Genomic DNA, 14,137 nt, shown 5'->3' with positions numbered 1-14,137 from the left:
CTGGCCACTGTCGGAAGACAGGACACTGGTCTAGATGGAACATAAGAATGGCCGTACTGGTCTGACCCAGTACAGCTATTGTTATGTTCTTATATTACTAAATAAGGGTTTTGGGGGTGTTGTAGCAAATGTGTGTATGTATATATTTACTTAGATAAAAAGGTGTAATGTGATTAACCTGGTGCTCACTCGACCGGTGATGTCGGTCGAGGGGAACTAGTTATTCAGTAAAGAAGCCCGTCTACTCAATTTGCCTCTGGATCTCCCTGCTCCTCTATCTAACATCAGGGACTTTGAAAATAAAATAGAAGATTTTGACTGGAATTGAAATATTAAAATGTTTCCAGATTTTAGGGACGAGGACAGAAACAATTTGCTAAAATTGATACAAATTCGCAAAATTTCTCTGTCAACTTGAATCTGCATTTAAAAAAAAATTGAAAATTTTTGCGGAGTTGAGGCCGTGAGTTTGAGCTCCTCAGCTGTGGCTCATCTAGGATCTACCCCCAGCTCTGGAGAGGGAGTGGGGCCAAGTGGGTTAGAGTGTGGGAGGTGGCGGTGCTGGAGCCAGGACTCCTGGAGTCTATAGTTGTCTTTGGGAGGGGAGAATCATAAAGCCTCCCTAGATGCCTACACTGAGTCGGACTACTGCACACACAGAAGGAACTGATGTGAAAGGAGACGCTCCCAGGGACTGGAGATGCACGGAGAAGCATATTAAATTCTTTATTAAAGCCAATGTTTGGAATCAAGTTTACGTTACTCAGGTTTAAAGGAAAGGCACTGTACATCTGGGGTCAAGCTTGGGTTACGAGAAATTAAAAGTCTTGGTTATAAAGCTGATGAGATCCATAGGGTACCTACCATGCATTGTTCCAGATTATGGTGTGTGAGTTTTTAAAATCGGTAGAGAACAAGTGTTCTTGGATACGTCGCCCCCCATAGAATGTATAGAGTCAGAGTCAGTAGAGGAAAAGTGGATATGGACATGGGTGGAGTTTTCCCTCAGTCAGTCGGTATCTGATGGATCTTCCATAGATGGATACAGACCGTCAGGGAAGGAAATGGGTTATTTCCCTGACTGTGTTCCTTGCTGAGCTCTCCCAGGGACCGGAAATGTCTGGAGAAGCATCGCCACTTACTGGTGGACACTGTACTCAGCAGGCCTAAGAGGAGACACATTCAGATTACTTCAGTGACAAAAGACCCTTAAGAGGTCACCCAGCACTGAGATGTGGCCACTTCTGGGGAGGGGCAGCTGGGAAAAGGAGGCAGCATCTCAGCAGGCAGCTGATTGGGGAGCGATGGCTGTCCCCTTATTGGTGCCTGGCACCTTTGATCTGCACCCCCTGGCCCCTGCTTCCCCCCATTCCCATCAGCCCCTGCTCTACTGCTCTCCTTGGCCCCTCCCCTCCACCACCCTCCCCATCAGCTCCCAGCCTTAGCACGGCCTTCACACTGCCTGTGTTGTATCAAGTGGGGGCCCTCACCCCCACCCCTTGGCTGCCCCCCTCTTCCCTGGCTCACAGCACCCCCTGCTCTTTGTGTTTGTGGGGTGTCAGCTGGCCCAACCCCCCACAACAAGCCAGGGAGGGGTCTCTGACGTCCTTGTCTCTCCACTCCTGAGCCAAGCTGTGTCTGACCCACGGAAGCATGAGCCAGATATTGGCTCTCCCCGTTAACACAGAAAGGGGTCAGGACTCCTGGGTTCTCTCCCCAACTGTGGGAGGGAAGTGAGGGCTGGTGGGTGAGAGCAGGAGGGGAGCTGGGAGCCAGGACTCCTGGGTTCTACGGCGAGCTCTTTATTTTAATTCTTAACCTCTAAGCTGCAGGGTGGAGTAACATTTCCCAGTTGCCTTGGCGATGGAATGAAACATGGCCCTCCTGGTGTGACGTCACCCTGCACCTGTTCCCCAGCTGCCCCGCCCCAGAGGTGGCTTCATCTCAGTGCTGGGTGAGCACTTTGGGGTCGTTGGTCACTGAGGTAACCTGAATGTGTCTCCTCTTGGGCCTGTTGTAGTGCAGTATCCACCAGTAGGGGGCAGTGCTTCTCCACGCATCTCCGGTCCCCATGAGCGGCTCATTTCCTGTCAGTTCCTTCGGCCTTGTCTACACCACAAAGTTGCAGCGCTGGTGAGGGAGTTATAGCGCTGCAACTTAGGAGGTGTACACATCTGCAGGGCATCACCAGTGCTGCAACTCCCTGTTTGCAGCGCTGGCCGTACACCCGTTGAAACTCGGGTGTAGAGGATCCAGCGCTGTGTAAACACTCACCAGCGTTTTTCTTGACCTTCGTGGAATAAACAGGTATCCCAGCATACCAGAGGAAGCCTCTCTGGTAATCAAGCAGGTCTCCTTCCCCGCGGTTTGCTCTCGCGTTCCCCTAACCCCCGTGCAAGCAGATCTCCTTCCCCGCGGTTTGCAGGGGGGTTCGGGGAACGCGAGAGCAAACCGCGGGGAAGCAGGTCTCCTTCCCCGCGGTTTGCTCTCGCGTTCCCCTAACCCCCGTGCAAGCAGATCTCCTTTCCCGCGGTTTGCAGGGGGGTTCGGGGAACGCGACAGCACACCGCGGGGAAGGAGATCTGCTTGCACGGGGGTTCAAAAAACACCGGAGCAAACCGCTGGGAAGGAGACCTGCTTGCAGGGGGGTTCGGGGAACACCAGAGCAAACCGCTGGGAAGGAGACCTGCTTGCACGGGGGTTCGGGGAACGCGACAGCACACCGCGGGGAAGGAGATCTGCTTGCACGGGGGTTCAAAAAACACCGTAGCAAACCGCTGGGAAGGAGACCTGCTTGCACGGGGGTTCGGGGAACACCGGAGCAAACCGCTGGGAAGGAGACCTGCTTGCACGGGGGTTCGGGGAACGCGAGAACAAACCGCGGGGAAGGAGACCTGCTTGGGGGGGGTGTTCGGGGAACACTGGAGCAAACCGTGGGGAAGGAGACCTGCTTTCCCGCGGTTTGCTCTCGCGTTCCCCTAACCCCCCTTGAAGCCGCCCAACAGCGCTGCAGTGTGGCCACATCTAACACCACTTGCAGCACTGGTTGCTGTAAGTGTGACCACTCTGCAGCGCTGGCCCTATACAGCTGTACTAATACAGCTGTAACAACCAGCGCTGCAAAATTGTAGATGTAGACATACCCTCAGTGTAGGAGTCTAGGGAGGCTTTATGATTATCCCCTCCCAGAGCTGGGATAGAACCCAGGAGTCCTGGCTCCCAGCCCCACCACAGCCCACTCTGCCCTGGGCTGAGGATAGAACCCAGGAGGGGGATGAGGATAGAACCCAGGAGGGGGCCAAAGCTGGGGACCATGGGGTCCCAGCTAGAACTAGGGAATAATTTTCATCAAAAATTACAGATTCAAGTTGACGGTAGAAATTTAGCGAATTTGCGTCAACTTCAGAAAATGGTTTCTCAATCCCTCGAAATGTTTAAAAAAATTTAAATGTTTTCATATTCCAAGTCCAACCAAAATCTCCTATTTTACTGTTTAAAAATCCTCAAAGCATTTATTTGACCAAACGTGATTTTTTATATGCTTTCACTTTGCCTCAAAATTGATTTTTTTTCAGGTTAAGCCAAAATGAAATCCCTCCCCCTCTCTCCCCAGGGTTTTTGGCATTACTCCAAATCATTCACTTTGAGGAGGATTTGGTGCAGAGAAGAACCCAGGGGCTACAGTGGATCACAATTTGAATGAGTGAAGACCGTGAGGCAGTTGCAAAAAAGGCTTCAGCAAAGATGTGGACACACTGGAGAGAGTCCAGAGGAGAGCAACAAAAATGAGAAAAGATTTAGAAAACCTGACCTGTGAGGGAAGGTTAAAAAACTGGGCATGTTTAGTCTTGAGAAAAGAAGGGGAACTCGCAAACAGTCTTTAAATATGTTCAGGGCTGGTATAAAGAGGACAGGGGTCAACGGTTCAGGTAGGACAAGAAGTAATGGGGTTAATTGGCAGGAAGGGAGATTTAGGTTAGAAGAGAGCAGGAAAAATTTTGATCAGCACAGAAAAGGCCCCTTCCCTGCATTTCTACCTGCCTGTCGCCTTGTAGGGCCTTGTCTTCTCTCCGTAGGCCCAGCAAGGGCCAATGAGGATTGATGAACCGGCCCCTCGCACAGCTCTGCCCTGATCTCTCTTACAGAGACAGAATTCCAGTCTAATGCAAGGGGCTCAGAGTTCATTTCAGAGGTTCCATTGCCACCTCGACTGTCCCCTGGACTCCATCAGGTAGGGTTCTTGATTCTGGTTGGCTCCATTCCTGGAGGTTTCATCACATGACAGAATCTTTAATGAAATATTAATCTTTCCATTCCTGGACATACCCTATGTGCCATCATCCCCCCCGGTACTCACATTAGAGACAAACACCTTCGTCTGACCGCTTTCCAGCATCTGCTCCTGTTCTTTGTCCAACACCACACCGCTGTCGGCTGGCGAGAGAGTAAGAGACTGGGTTAGATCCCTTCTCTCCCCTCTAAACTCAATTGAACCTCCCCAAGGCAGGGATAGAACCCAGGTTTCATCAGTCCCAGCACCCCCTGCTCCAAACAGCTCCCCTCCCCTCCTGGAGGTGGGAATAGAACCCAGGAGTCCTAGCTCAAAGCCCTGCCTGCTCTGTCCCACCAGAGCCCACTCCCCTCCTGCATGCAAGGATAGATCACAGGAGTTCAAATTCTTAACCTCTACACTGCAATGTGGAGTGACTTTTCCAGTTGCTTTGGTGATTGAAATGAAACCTGGCCTGACTTGTATTTTATAATAACAAATGATAAATAAAGTACTTTTAAAAATCCCATGTTGCAAAAGGTTTGACTCTCGTGTGATCGACACAAAGATTGTTCTCCAGCTGCTCTGCACCAGAGGTGGCTGCATCTCAGTGCTAGGTGAGTACTTCAGGGTCATTCATCACTGAAATAACCTGAAAGTGTCTTGTTAGGCCTGCTGTGGTAGAATATCCACCAGTAGGCGGCGATGCTTCTCCATGGATCTCCATTCCCTGGGGCGCTGTTCCTTTAACATCAGTTCCTTCTCTATGTACAGTCGTCTGACTCAGAGTAGGAGTTTAAGGAGGCTTTATGATTATCTCCTCCCAAAGCCAGCCAATTATTATAATTATAATTGTTTGCATTTGGTTTAGGTTATATCTGGTGTTTAGTCAATTTTAATGGTTTTAGTTATATTCACCTGGTTATGATTGTTTGCAACAAATCACCTGTGCCCTACGACAACAACTACTGTAATAATCATAGATCAAGGGGCAGAGTGTTGTAGGAGCAGCCCACCTGGTCAGCAGTCCTAAATATAATTTTTCATCCCATCATTGTCCTATTAGTAACCCTAACTGTTATGTTGGTTCTGCCTTAAAACAATTACATAAAGTGTGACCCATTCAATACCCCTGGATTGAAGGGTCAAAAGGGGGACAATGTAGAACTGATAAATGAAATTGTTTTTAATTGTTCACTTTATTAATGTAACTTCTGTTCACCATTCACTAAACTTGCCTACATTGTAACTTCTGTTCACTGTTTGCCATCCACTACACTTGTCTATATTGTAACTTTTGTTCACTGTTTGCCATATTGTAATTCAAACCCCATTTTAAAACGCTCACTCCATTTTGTAAAAGCTTCCTCCAACCTTCATTTTTGCAAACCCTGCTGTAATCTTGTTAGTTTACTTTAGATGTGTGAATGAGGTATGGATGGATGATGGAATCAAGCTCCAGCCCCAGCCTGTCCTGATGAAATAAAGTTCAAACCCCACCGGCGGAAGATGCAGACAACAGCCCTAACAAAGTAAGAAGTGTCCACCCTAAAAAGACAAGGTACAATAGAAGGAAGATCAAAGCCAGGTCCAGAGGCTGAAAGTCACACCTGCAATTGACGGGTGATCAATCACCAAACCCAGAGGCAGCGTGACACAGCAAGACCTATAGACTCTGGATTCAAACTAAAGCCTACACAAAGAATGGATGAGATGGGAGACTTTGGAGGGTAACATTCTGCTGCCAACATGGAAGGGCATCGGTGCAGGCCCAACAGAGACCTAGCTTGTCTTGTGCCCGGCTTTCCTGGCCATTAGCCACCACAAGCTACCAACTCAAGCTGCAAACTCAAGCCATGAACTCAAGCTATCTTCAGGACTGGTAACTATGCAGCAGCTGCAGAACATCTGATGGGTGTGTGTGTGTGTGTGTATAGGTATTAGGTATAATGTGTGTGTGAATTAAGATATTAGTTATTGGTCATAAATCAAATTGTTATCATAATACATGTGGCATCTTTGTCTTGCCCCTGAAAGGATCCTGTATAGTTTTGTCTGTACAACATCACACACAACACAGAATTGATTTACACACAGCATTTGAACAGGAACAATAAATTGCAATGCAGGAGAAAAAAATCTTTGCATTCTTTTACTTATTTTAAAATGCTGAACCTACAACTAAGTGGTGACCCTAAAAGGTCAGGTACTGCCTTGAAATCAGCACAGACAGAGATTGTAGCTGAAGCTTCTCTACCAATGGCCCATTACGCCATTCCTTTCCCCTTTCAGAAAGGGTGGCTGGCAGGATATGGTCAAACCATACACAATACATTTAATACACGCTATATTATTATTCTTTATCCTTCATTTTAACTGATACAAAATACAAACATAAAATCCCACTACATAGGTATGATCTGATGATCTATGATTATACCTGGCTTCAAGCTGCTCATAGCATAACTGCTCCCTGTTCCCCTCTTTCCGGAGAACCAACAACAGACACAAAAGGAAAGTTTTTCCCCCAATTTTAAAAAGTTCTAGCCTTCTCATTGGCTGTTTTGGTCAGGTGCCCACTCTCTTTCCTTTACCTGGGTGGCTTTGTTAACCCTTTACAGGTAAAGCAAGCAGAGAACATCCACCAAGAGGGACTTCATAGCTAACTGCCTAGCTGGGTGTCCATAAAAGAGAGATACCCCCAACCCTTCATTTATCACAACAACCAACTTTTGTCAAGGAGACAGAAAAAAGAAGGGGAGAAGGAAAAGAAGAGCATGGGGGGAGGGGGCAGGAGCAGGAAGTCCATGTCTCACCTCCTGGGGTGGGTCTGGAACTCAGTTGGAGCCAGTGGAGGTGGCAACATCACCTGGGTCCCTCTGCCTCGCCTGACCCCACCTCAGCTCTTAGACCCAGGACACTGAAGGCCCAATGACACCATGGTGGATCCCAGGAGACGGTGCTGGTGGCTCCCATCTGTCCACATGGCTCTTTCTTCATCCTGGAAAGGGGGCAGTGGCCAAAATAGCCCCCACTCCTCATTTTGTCCACCAGTCCGGCTTCATTTCCAACCCCCTAGATTTGATCAGTTCTTTCCCCACTCCATTCTCCTTCTCAGTCATGACCATCTGAGCCAGGAGGGGTAGCCAGGACTAGGCCTGGCTTGCTCAGCCACGGCTGCCCTCACGGAAGCCAGGCAAAAAGCAAGGGATCAGGACACGTGCCGAGGTTCCATGGGTGAAAAGCTTAATATCTGCCATAGCGATTTACGGCTAAACCCTGCTGCGCCTGCAGCTGATGGAGGAACAATGGGGGTGTCTGCTGGTGGGTAGCTGGTCCCAGCGCCTGGCCCACTTTGGATCCAGTGAAATTCTATTCTAGCTTTATCTGCTAGGGCAGTGGTCCCCAACGTGGTGCCCGTGGATGCCATGGTTCCCGCCGGGGCATTTATGTGCCCCCGCCTAGTGCCCAGAAGGGGACTTCCTGGGGACAGAGACCTCAGGCTGCAGGCGTGGTGTTCTCTGTTTCCAGCAAGTGCGGGGCGCACCTATTGCCCAGCAGAGAAGAGAATCTGGGGCCCTGCGCCTGCTGGGGACAGAGTACTCCAGGGCTGTGGGCACCAGTGTTCTCTGTCCTTGCGGCTTTTCTCTGGCCTCTCTCATCTCTCTGGATTCATATATTATGTAATATTAATTATTTTTTGTATTATTTAATGTACAAATACAAAATAAGCCTTGAAAAGTTGTTGGCGTCCGCCACACTCTTCTGAAAACATGAATGTGCTACTGGCTTCAAAAAGGTTGGGGACGACTGGGCTAGGGTCACCCACCAGTAACATAACGTTTGAGCCCTGCAGGTGGCTCTTGGGAGCACTGGTCAGCCCAGCGGCGACGGAACCTCGGAAGCGAGCTCTGAGCCCCTTGCATTAGGCTGGGATTCTGTCTCGGCAAGAGAGCTCAGGGCAGAGCTGTGCGAGGGGACGGTTCTTAAATCCTCATCGGCCCTTGCTGGGCCTGTGGGGTGAAAACAAGGCCCTACCCGGCAACAGCCGGGTAGAAATGCAGGGAAGGGGCCCATTCCTCACCCATCTGAGCCAGCCTGTCCCGTCCCCTAGGGCCGGAGTGGAGCTGGCACCCCCTAGAGGAGGAAGGCCACATGTCCTGTTCCCAACCAGCCCCACAGCTCTGGGGCTGGATCTGGGAAAGGGAGTATGGCTTACTAGCACTAAAGGTCTCCATATCCTAGTCTCCATTGCAAAAGCTCCCAGTGTCCTTCCTTCTTCTGTGTCTGTCGCACAAAGCCACACAGGTTTTACCCACTAGAGTGCCCTCCTCGGCTCTGGGAGGGGAGTAGGCTCTGGTGGGTTGGTGGAGGGCAGGTAAACAGGACTCCTGGGGTCCATCCTGGGCTCTGGGAGGGGAGTGCGGTCCAGGGCCTAGAGTTGGGGGTGGGTGGGACTGGAAGCCAGGACTCCTGGGTTCTATCCCCAGCTCGCAGCTTGGCTTACCCCTGCCCTCTCTGTGCCTCAATTTCTTAGCTGTAAAACAATCCAACTCATTGCTCGTTTCTCTTTGCACAGGGCTCAGCCGTGCTCTGATGTGGCTCTGCCCCCAGAGCTGCGCTGACCTCTGTGGTCTCGATTCTCACGCGCCCCACTGGGAGGGACGGGAGCTGCGAAGGGCTGTCTGCTGGCGGGAGGGGGCTTCTGGCCACATCCTGGTGCTGCCTCTGCTCATGAGTTTACCGGCAGCCCGTGAGTCATGTGGCCACAAAGAGTCAGACCCCAGAGGCCGCAGCATCCTGCCTGCATCTGCAGCCCAGCCCTGGCCCCATGCATAGCTGGGGGCTTTGATGTGGACTGTGTGGTCCCCTTTGAAATGGGAAGGAAATGGCCATGCCCTGACAGGTCCCTTCTACTCCACCCCAGAGGCAGCTGCATCTCACACACCCCTTGGATGAGGAATGGCATGTGGCTGTTGGATTAAGATAGGAGCCGGTGCCCTCTAGAGGGGAAAGACCCCATTCCCCACCCCAGCCCTGGGGCTGGGTTGGAGCCAGCACCGCTGAGAAGGGAAAGATCCCTTTTCCCACCCCATTAGAGTCAGTCAGTGCCCCATCCTGGAGCCAGATTAACCCCTGCCAGCATCTCAGAAGGGCCCAGTCATCTCTTCCCCCGTGTCCCTCTGGCATTTAAAATGTCAATGCCCTGACCCATGGAGCTCTGTGGGAAGAAGAAAAGACATGAGAAGGGGAGCATTGGGGGGCACACAGAGCCCTTGGCATAGTGGGAGGTGGAATGGGGGGCCTACAGAACCCCTGGTATGGGGGTAGGGGCTAATGGAGGGGCCCACAGAGCCCCTATATGGGGGGCGGGGAGCAATGGAGGCCCATAGAGAATGGGGGGGACAATGGGGGGCGATAAAGCCCCTGGCATGGGGGGAGGTGAATGGAGACCTACAGAGCCCCCAGCATGGGGGAAGGGGGATGGGGGGCCCACAGAGTCCCCAGCATGTGGGGAAGATGGGGGGCATACAGAGCCCCTGGGAAATGGGGGGAGAGTTGCAGGGAGGGGGGCACAGGGAGCGCTGGTGCAATGAGCTCAAATGCCAGCAGCACCGAAGGGTGCGACCCCTAGTTTAATACTTGACAAGGGACTAAGCCTGGTTGGGAGATTCCCAGTCACGAGGGCGGTGCCAGAGCAGCAGCGTGCGGGGGCCCCCAGAGCGCTGGGGAGGGCGTTCCTGGGAGGAGGTACCAGAGGGGACCAGATGTGGTCAAGTCCACCTCTAATAAGTGGAATTGGGCTTTGCTTTAATTCTTTGAGACTGGCGTGTTGTGGGAGACAGCATTTTTCGTTCGTGTGCTAGGGGACTTCAGCGCAAAGCGTAGGGTGACCCGATAGCAAATGGGAAAAGTCGGGATGGGGGTTGCTAGGCGCCTATATAAGAAAAAGCCCTGAATCTTGGGCCCCTATAAAATAGGGACATCTGGTCATCCTACAGGCTGTACTTTAAAGATGGTAATAGGCGCGGTTTCGGTGACTGATGCCCGTCATCAGAATTTGAGAAGCCTCTGAGCCGCACTCAACTAAGAAAATCCCGCTCACTAGCCGCATCCTATGCTCCATTTTCTCGTCCCGCGCCGGAAGATGGTTTGACGGTTCCACACGGGAACGTCCCACAATGAGGCAACGGCAACCGCGGAGGGTGGCGAGCGAGAGGATGACCTCTTTTCTTAATAATGGAAGTCCACGCACGGTTATTGTTTTTAATGTGTAACTTCATGTTGTAGGCAGCAAAACTAGAACTACTACAAAAATAAAATAATGGAATTTGTATAACCTCGCCCCCCCCACCCCTCTCCCTCTGAGATGGGTTGGGCTTGTTTCAGGCCCGGTTTCAAAGACAGCACTGCCCTTTTCTTTTTCCTCGTGAGACTTGGAGCTGGGACCCCTGGTTTCGGATCCGAGCTCTGGGAGGGGAGAGGAGGATAGTGGGTTTCAGCAGTGGGGGCTAGGAGCCAGGACTCCTGGGTTCCAACCCCAGCTCTGGGAGGGGAGTGGGGGCTGGTGGGTTAGAGCAGGGGGGCTGGGAGCCAGGACTCCTGGGTTTTCTCCCCAGTTCTGGGAGCGGAGTGGGGGCTAGTGGGTTAGAACAGCAGGGGTTGGAAGCCAGGACACCTGGGTTCTCTCCCCAGATCAGGAAGGGGAGAGGGGTGTAGTGGGTTAAAGCAGGGGGGCTGGGAGCCAGGACTCCTGGATTCTATCCCCTCAGCCTCTCGCAGGCACGTACTCATGGCAATTGTTACCCCCCAGGTTAGGCCCGCACTCCAGAGTGTAGGAAAACTGCAAGTGGCCATGTGCGAGGTGGCAGATAAGCCTGACATCCCTGCCAACCTTGAGGTAGGTGTAGCAGCGGCCCAGGCGGTCATCCTCTCATAGGTCACTGTCCCACACCTCCATTTCCATTTTGGGCAGTGCTGGCAGCATCACCGGCCCAAAGTCCAGGTCTTTGAACCAGATGGGGTTGTTATCTTCCTCAATGTAGCCCGTCTGCAGCTGTCGCCCTTGGAACAAGAACCTGACATAGGCGTCGGTGGCAGACATGTGGTCCCCCCATAGGTCTTCGGCCCACAGCACCCGGACCTTCAGCCGGGCCATGCCCCGCTTGAGTGAGCAGCACATGGAGTCGGTGAGGGGGTTGCCGAAGCAGTAGCATTTGCAGGGGTCCCAGGAGTAGGTTTTGCCCCCCTCTGGGCAGCTATGAGGGCAACTCCTCCTCCGACCCCGCTGAACCACATACTCCTTCACTGCCTGCTTCAGCGCCTCCCGCCTGGGGTTGTCTGGCTCCACCAAGGTGTGGATGGGTGTCAGGGAGTAGGAGACAAGGCCGGGGTTGGTTTTGAGGCTCTCCATCCAAGCCGAGAAGACCCCAGCGTCTTGCTTGGTGGAGAAGAGCAGGTCGGCGTGGCCATGGCCACCCGTCACCTCGGTGCGGTGCTCCATGTAGGCCGCCTGGGAATGCCACTTGTGCCAGTGGCTGCTTCCCTCTCGGCACTCATGGTTTGAAGAAAGTGACCCCAAGCCCAGGTTCAGTGAGAACTGTGAGGCCAGACACTCCTTGATGTCGGAAGCCGTCAGCTCATCCAATACCGCCCGGCAGGTCTGGGCAGCCGTCAGCTGCCGCATGCGCCCCCCCAGTGCTGCCTGGCTAATGTAGTGGGTGCCGTACATGGCCAGGAAGGGCCGGTATGCAGCTGAGTCGTAGCTGGGTGGGAGGAGGCTCAGGGCCTGGGAGAAGTGGAGCGTCAGTGGGGGGTGTTGGGGGAGCCTCAACCTGGTCAGAGGGGAAAGAGGAGTTAGGAGCCAACCAGAGAGATCTCTGGCACCTGCCCTCTGAAAAACTGGCCCCACCTTCCCCGGTGTCCATCTGTGGCATCCCAGCAGTCAGTGCTAACCGTATCACCTCAATGCAGTGTTGGAGGTGCTGTACTCCAGAGAGCAGGGCAGGGGTCCAGCGGGGGGCACTGTGCTGCAGGGAGTTGGGTGGGGGCCAGCAGGGGGTGCTGTGCTGCAGGGAGGAGGGCAGGTGGCCAGCAGGGAGCAGGGCAGGGGCCAGCAGGGGGCGCTGTGCTGCAGGGAGCAGGGTGGGGGCCCAGCAAGGCTTGCTGTGCTCCAGAGAGCAGGGCGGGGCCCAGCAGGGGGCGCTGTGCTGCAGGGAGCAGGGTGGGGGCCCAGCAAGGCTTGCTGTGCTCCAGAGAGCAGGGTGGGGGCCCAGCAAGGCTTGCTGTGCTGCAGGGAGCAGGGCAAGGGCCAGCAAGGGGCGCTGTGCTGCAGGGAGCAGGGTGGGGGCTCAGCAGGGGTTGCTGTGCTCCAGAGAGCAGGGCAGGGGGCCAGCAGGGGGCATTGGGCTACAGGGAGCAGGGCAAGGGCCAGCAGGGGGCGCTGCAGGGGATTCTCACCTGTAATACACACAAGACACCTCATGGCGTATGAACGTGTATTTGTCCTGCAGCTCCTTCTGGTAGGCATAACCAGCAAGCCGGGATTGGGACCCCCCCAGGGCCAGGACTGGGGACTCATCCGGCAGCCCCAGCTCCAACTTCCAGTCATTTTTCACATCCGATGCTATTGCCCGGGCCACGTCCACGGCTGACTCTGCCACTGAGCTGCTGAGGTCCCGGTTGCACCAGCTGTGGACCCTCCAGTCGACCACGGGTAGAGGCACCCTCTGCAGCTGCCCCCCCTGCAGCGGGTTCCGGCACAGGCTGCAGGTGCCATTTGGGCCGTGCCATAAGCTGGTGTCCACCAGGTAGGCCCCTGTCCACTCCAGCGTGGTGATGTCGATGCCCTCCCCCACCAGGTTGTGTGCAGGCACAGAGGCCATGCTCTCATTGCACACCTCAGCTTTGCCCGTGTAGCAGTAGGGGGAGACGCCCGGGAGAAGGAAGAGGAGGAGGAGAGGGATGAAGGCACCAGATCTGGGCATGGCTAGTGTGATAGGATCCTCACCTGGTCTCTGAGCCTCCCTGAAGGGAGAGAACAGAGAGCCTTCATTAACTACAATCCAGTGGCAGGCAGTTCCACAGGCACATCACATCCTAATAGCATTACAGCAGCCTCCATGCTGCTACAACCCTCCGTGGATCTGAGATGAGACATCTGCAACACATCTGTGCTGTATCCTGCCCCACCTTGCCCTCCGAACCTAAAGGAGAATTGCTGCTGGGTGTGAACAGTATAGGGGCTATGACACACACAGACTGGCAGTTCTGATACTTTCCACTAGGGTGCACTGGGTTTAGTTGTGTGTAGTAGGGGACGTGAGACACATGGGGGGGTAGTTCACATTGCGCACTATCTCTCTCTCATACACACACACAGAGCACCTGATTCCCTCCAGCAGGGGGCAACAGGGACAGACAGACAGATGGACAGATGCCCTTGTCCTGAATTCCCTTCACATCTTACATCCTAAATTGCTGTATGTGCCAGGATCCCTCGCACGATACTGAGATGTAGCCAGCTCTGGGGTGGGGCAGTTGAATAATAGCCGCACACACAACACTGCATAGGGACAGCTCGCCCAGCTCCGGGATGCAGCCATCTCTGGAGTGGGGCACCACGGTCTGGAACAGCCACCCAGAGAGCCCTGGGAAGTACCAGCATGGGCACTGGGGTACGATGCTCCCCCACCCACCCACCCACACAGACCCCTGCATACCAGCCATTCCCTCCCTCTGGCCCCCCTGCCCATCCCATCCCCCCCGGCTCCCTGCCCACAGGTTACCGGGTGAGCAAAGTGTTGGGCTCCCGGCTGGAGATCGGGGCACGTTCCCTGGCCACTGGCTGCTGCCTGCCCCCGTGGC

At 53.7% G+C, this 14,137-nt stretch overlaps 1 protein-coding gene across 1 annotated transcript; it reads right to left on the bottom strand.

Annotated features, from left to right (window-relative positions):
* Positions 1 to 11,022: 11,022 nt before the first annotated feature.
* On the bottom strand, positions 11,023 to 14,137 carry LOC115651128 (perforin-1-like). The gene is made up of 3 exons (XM_030562033.1): positions 14,059 to 14,137; positions 12,731 to 13,297; positions 11,023 to 12,105 (listed from the first exon to the last, which is right to left on the bottom strand). Exons 2-3 carry the CDS (start codon positions 13,255 to 13,257, stop codon positions 11,205 to 11,207), a joined length of 1,428 nt encoding a protein of 475 aa, XP_030417893.1. The 5' UTR covers positions 13,258 to 13,297; positions 14,059 to 14,137; the 3' UTR covers positions 11,023 to 11,204.

This window comes from Gopherus evgoodei, chromosome 4, assembly GCF_007399415.2.
Source record: "Gopherus evgoodei ecotype Sinaloan lineage chromosome 4, rGopEvg1_v1.p, whole genome shotgun sequence".
Classification (NCBI taxonomy): Eukaryota; Metazoa; Chordata; order Testudines; family Testudinidae; genus Gopherus; species Gopherus evgoodei.
Note: the sequence above shows the minus strand (reverse complement) of the source record. Positions and strands in the feature narration are given on the sequence as shown.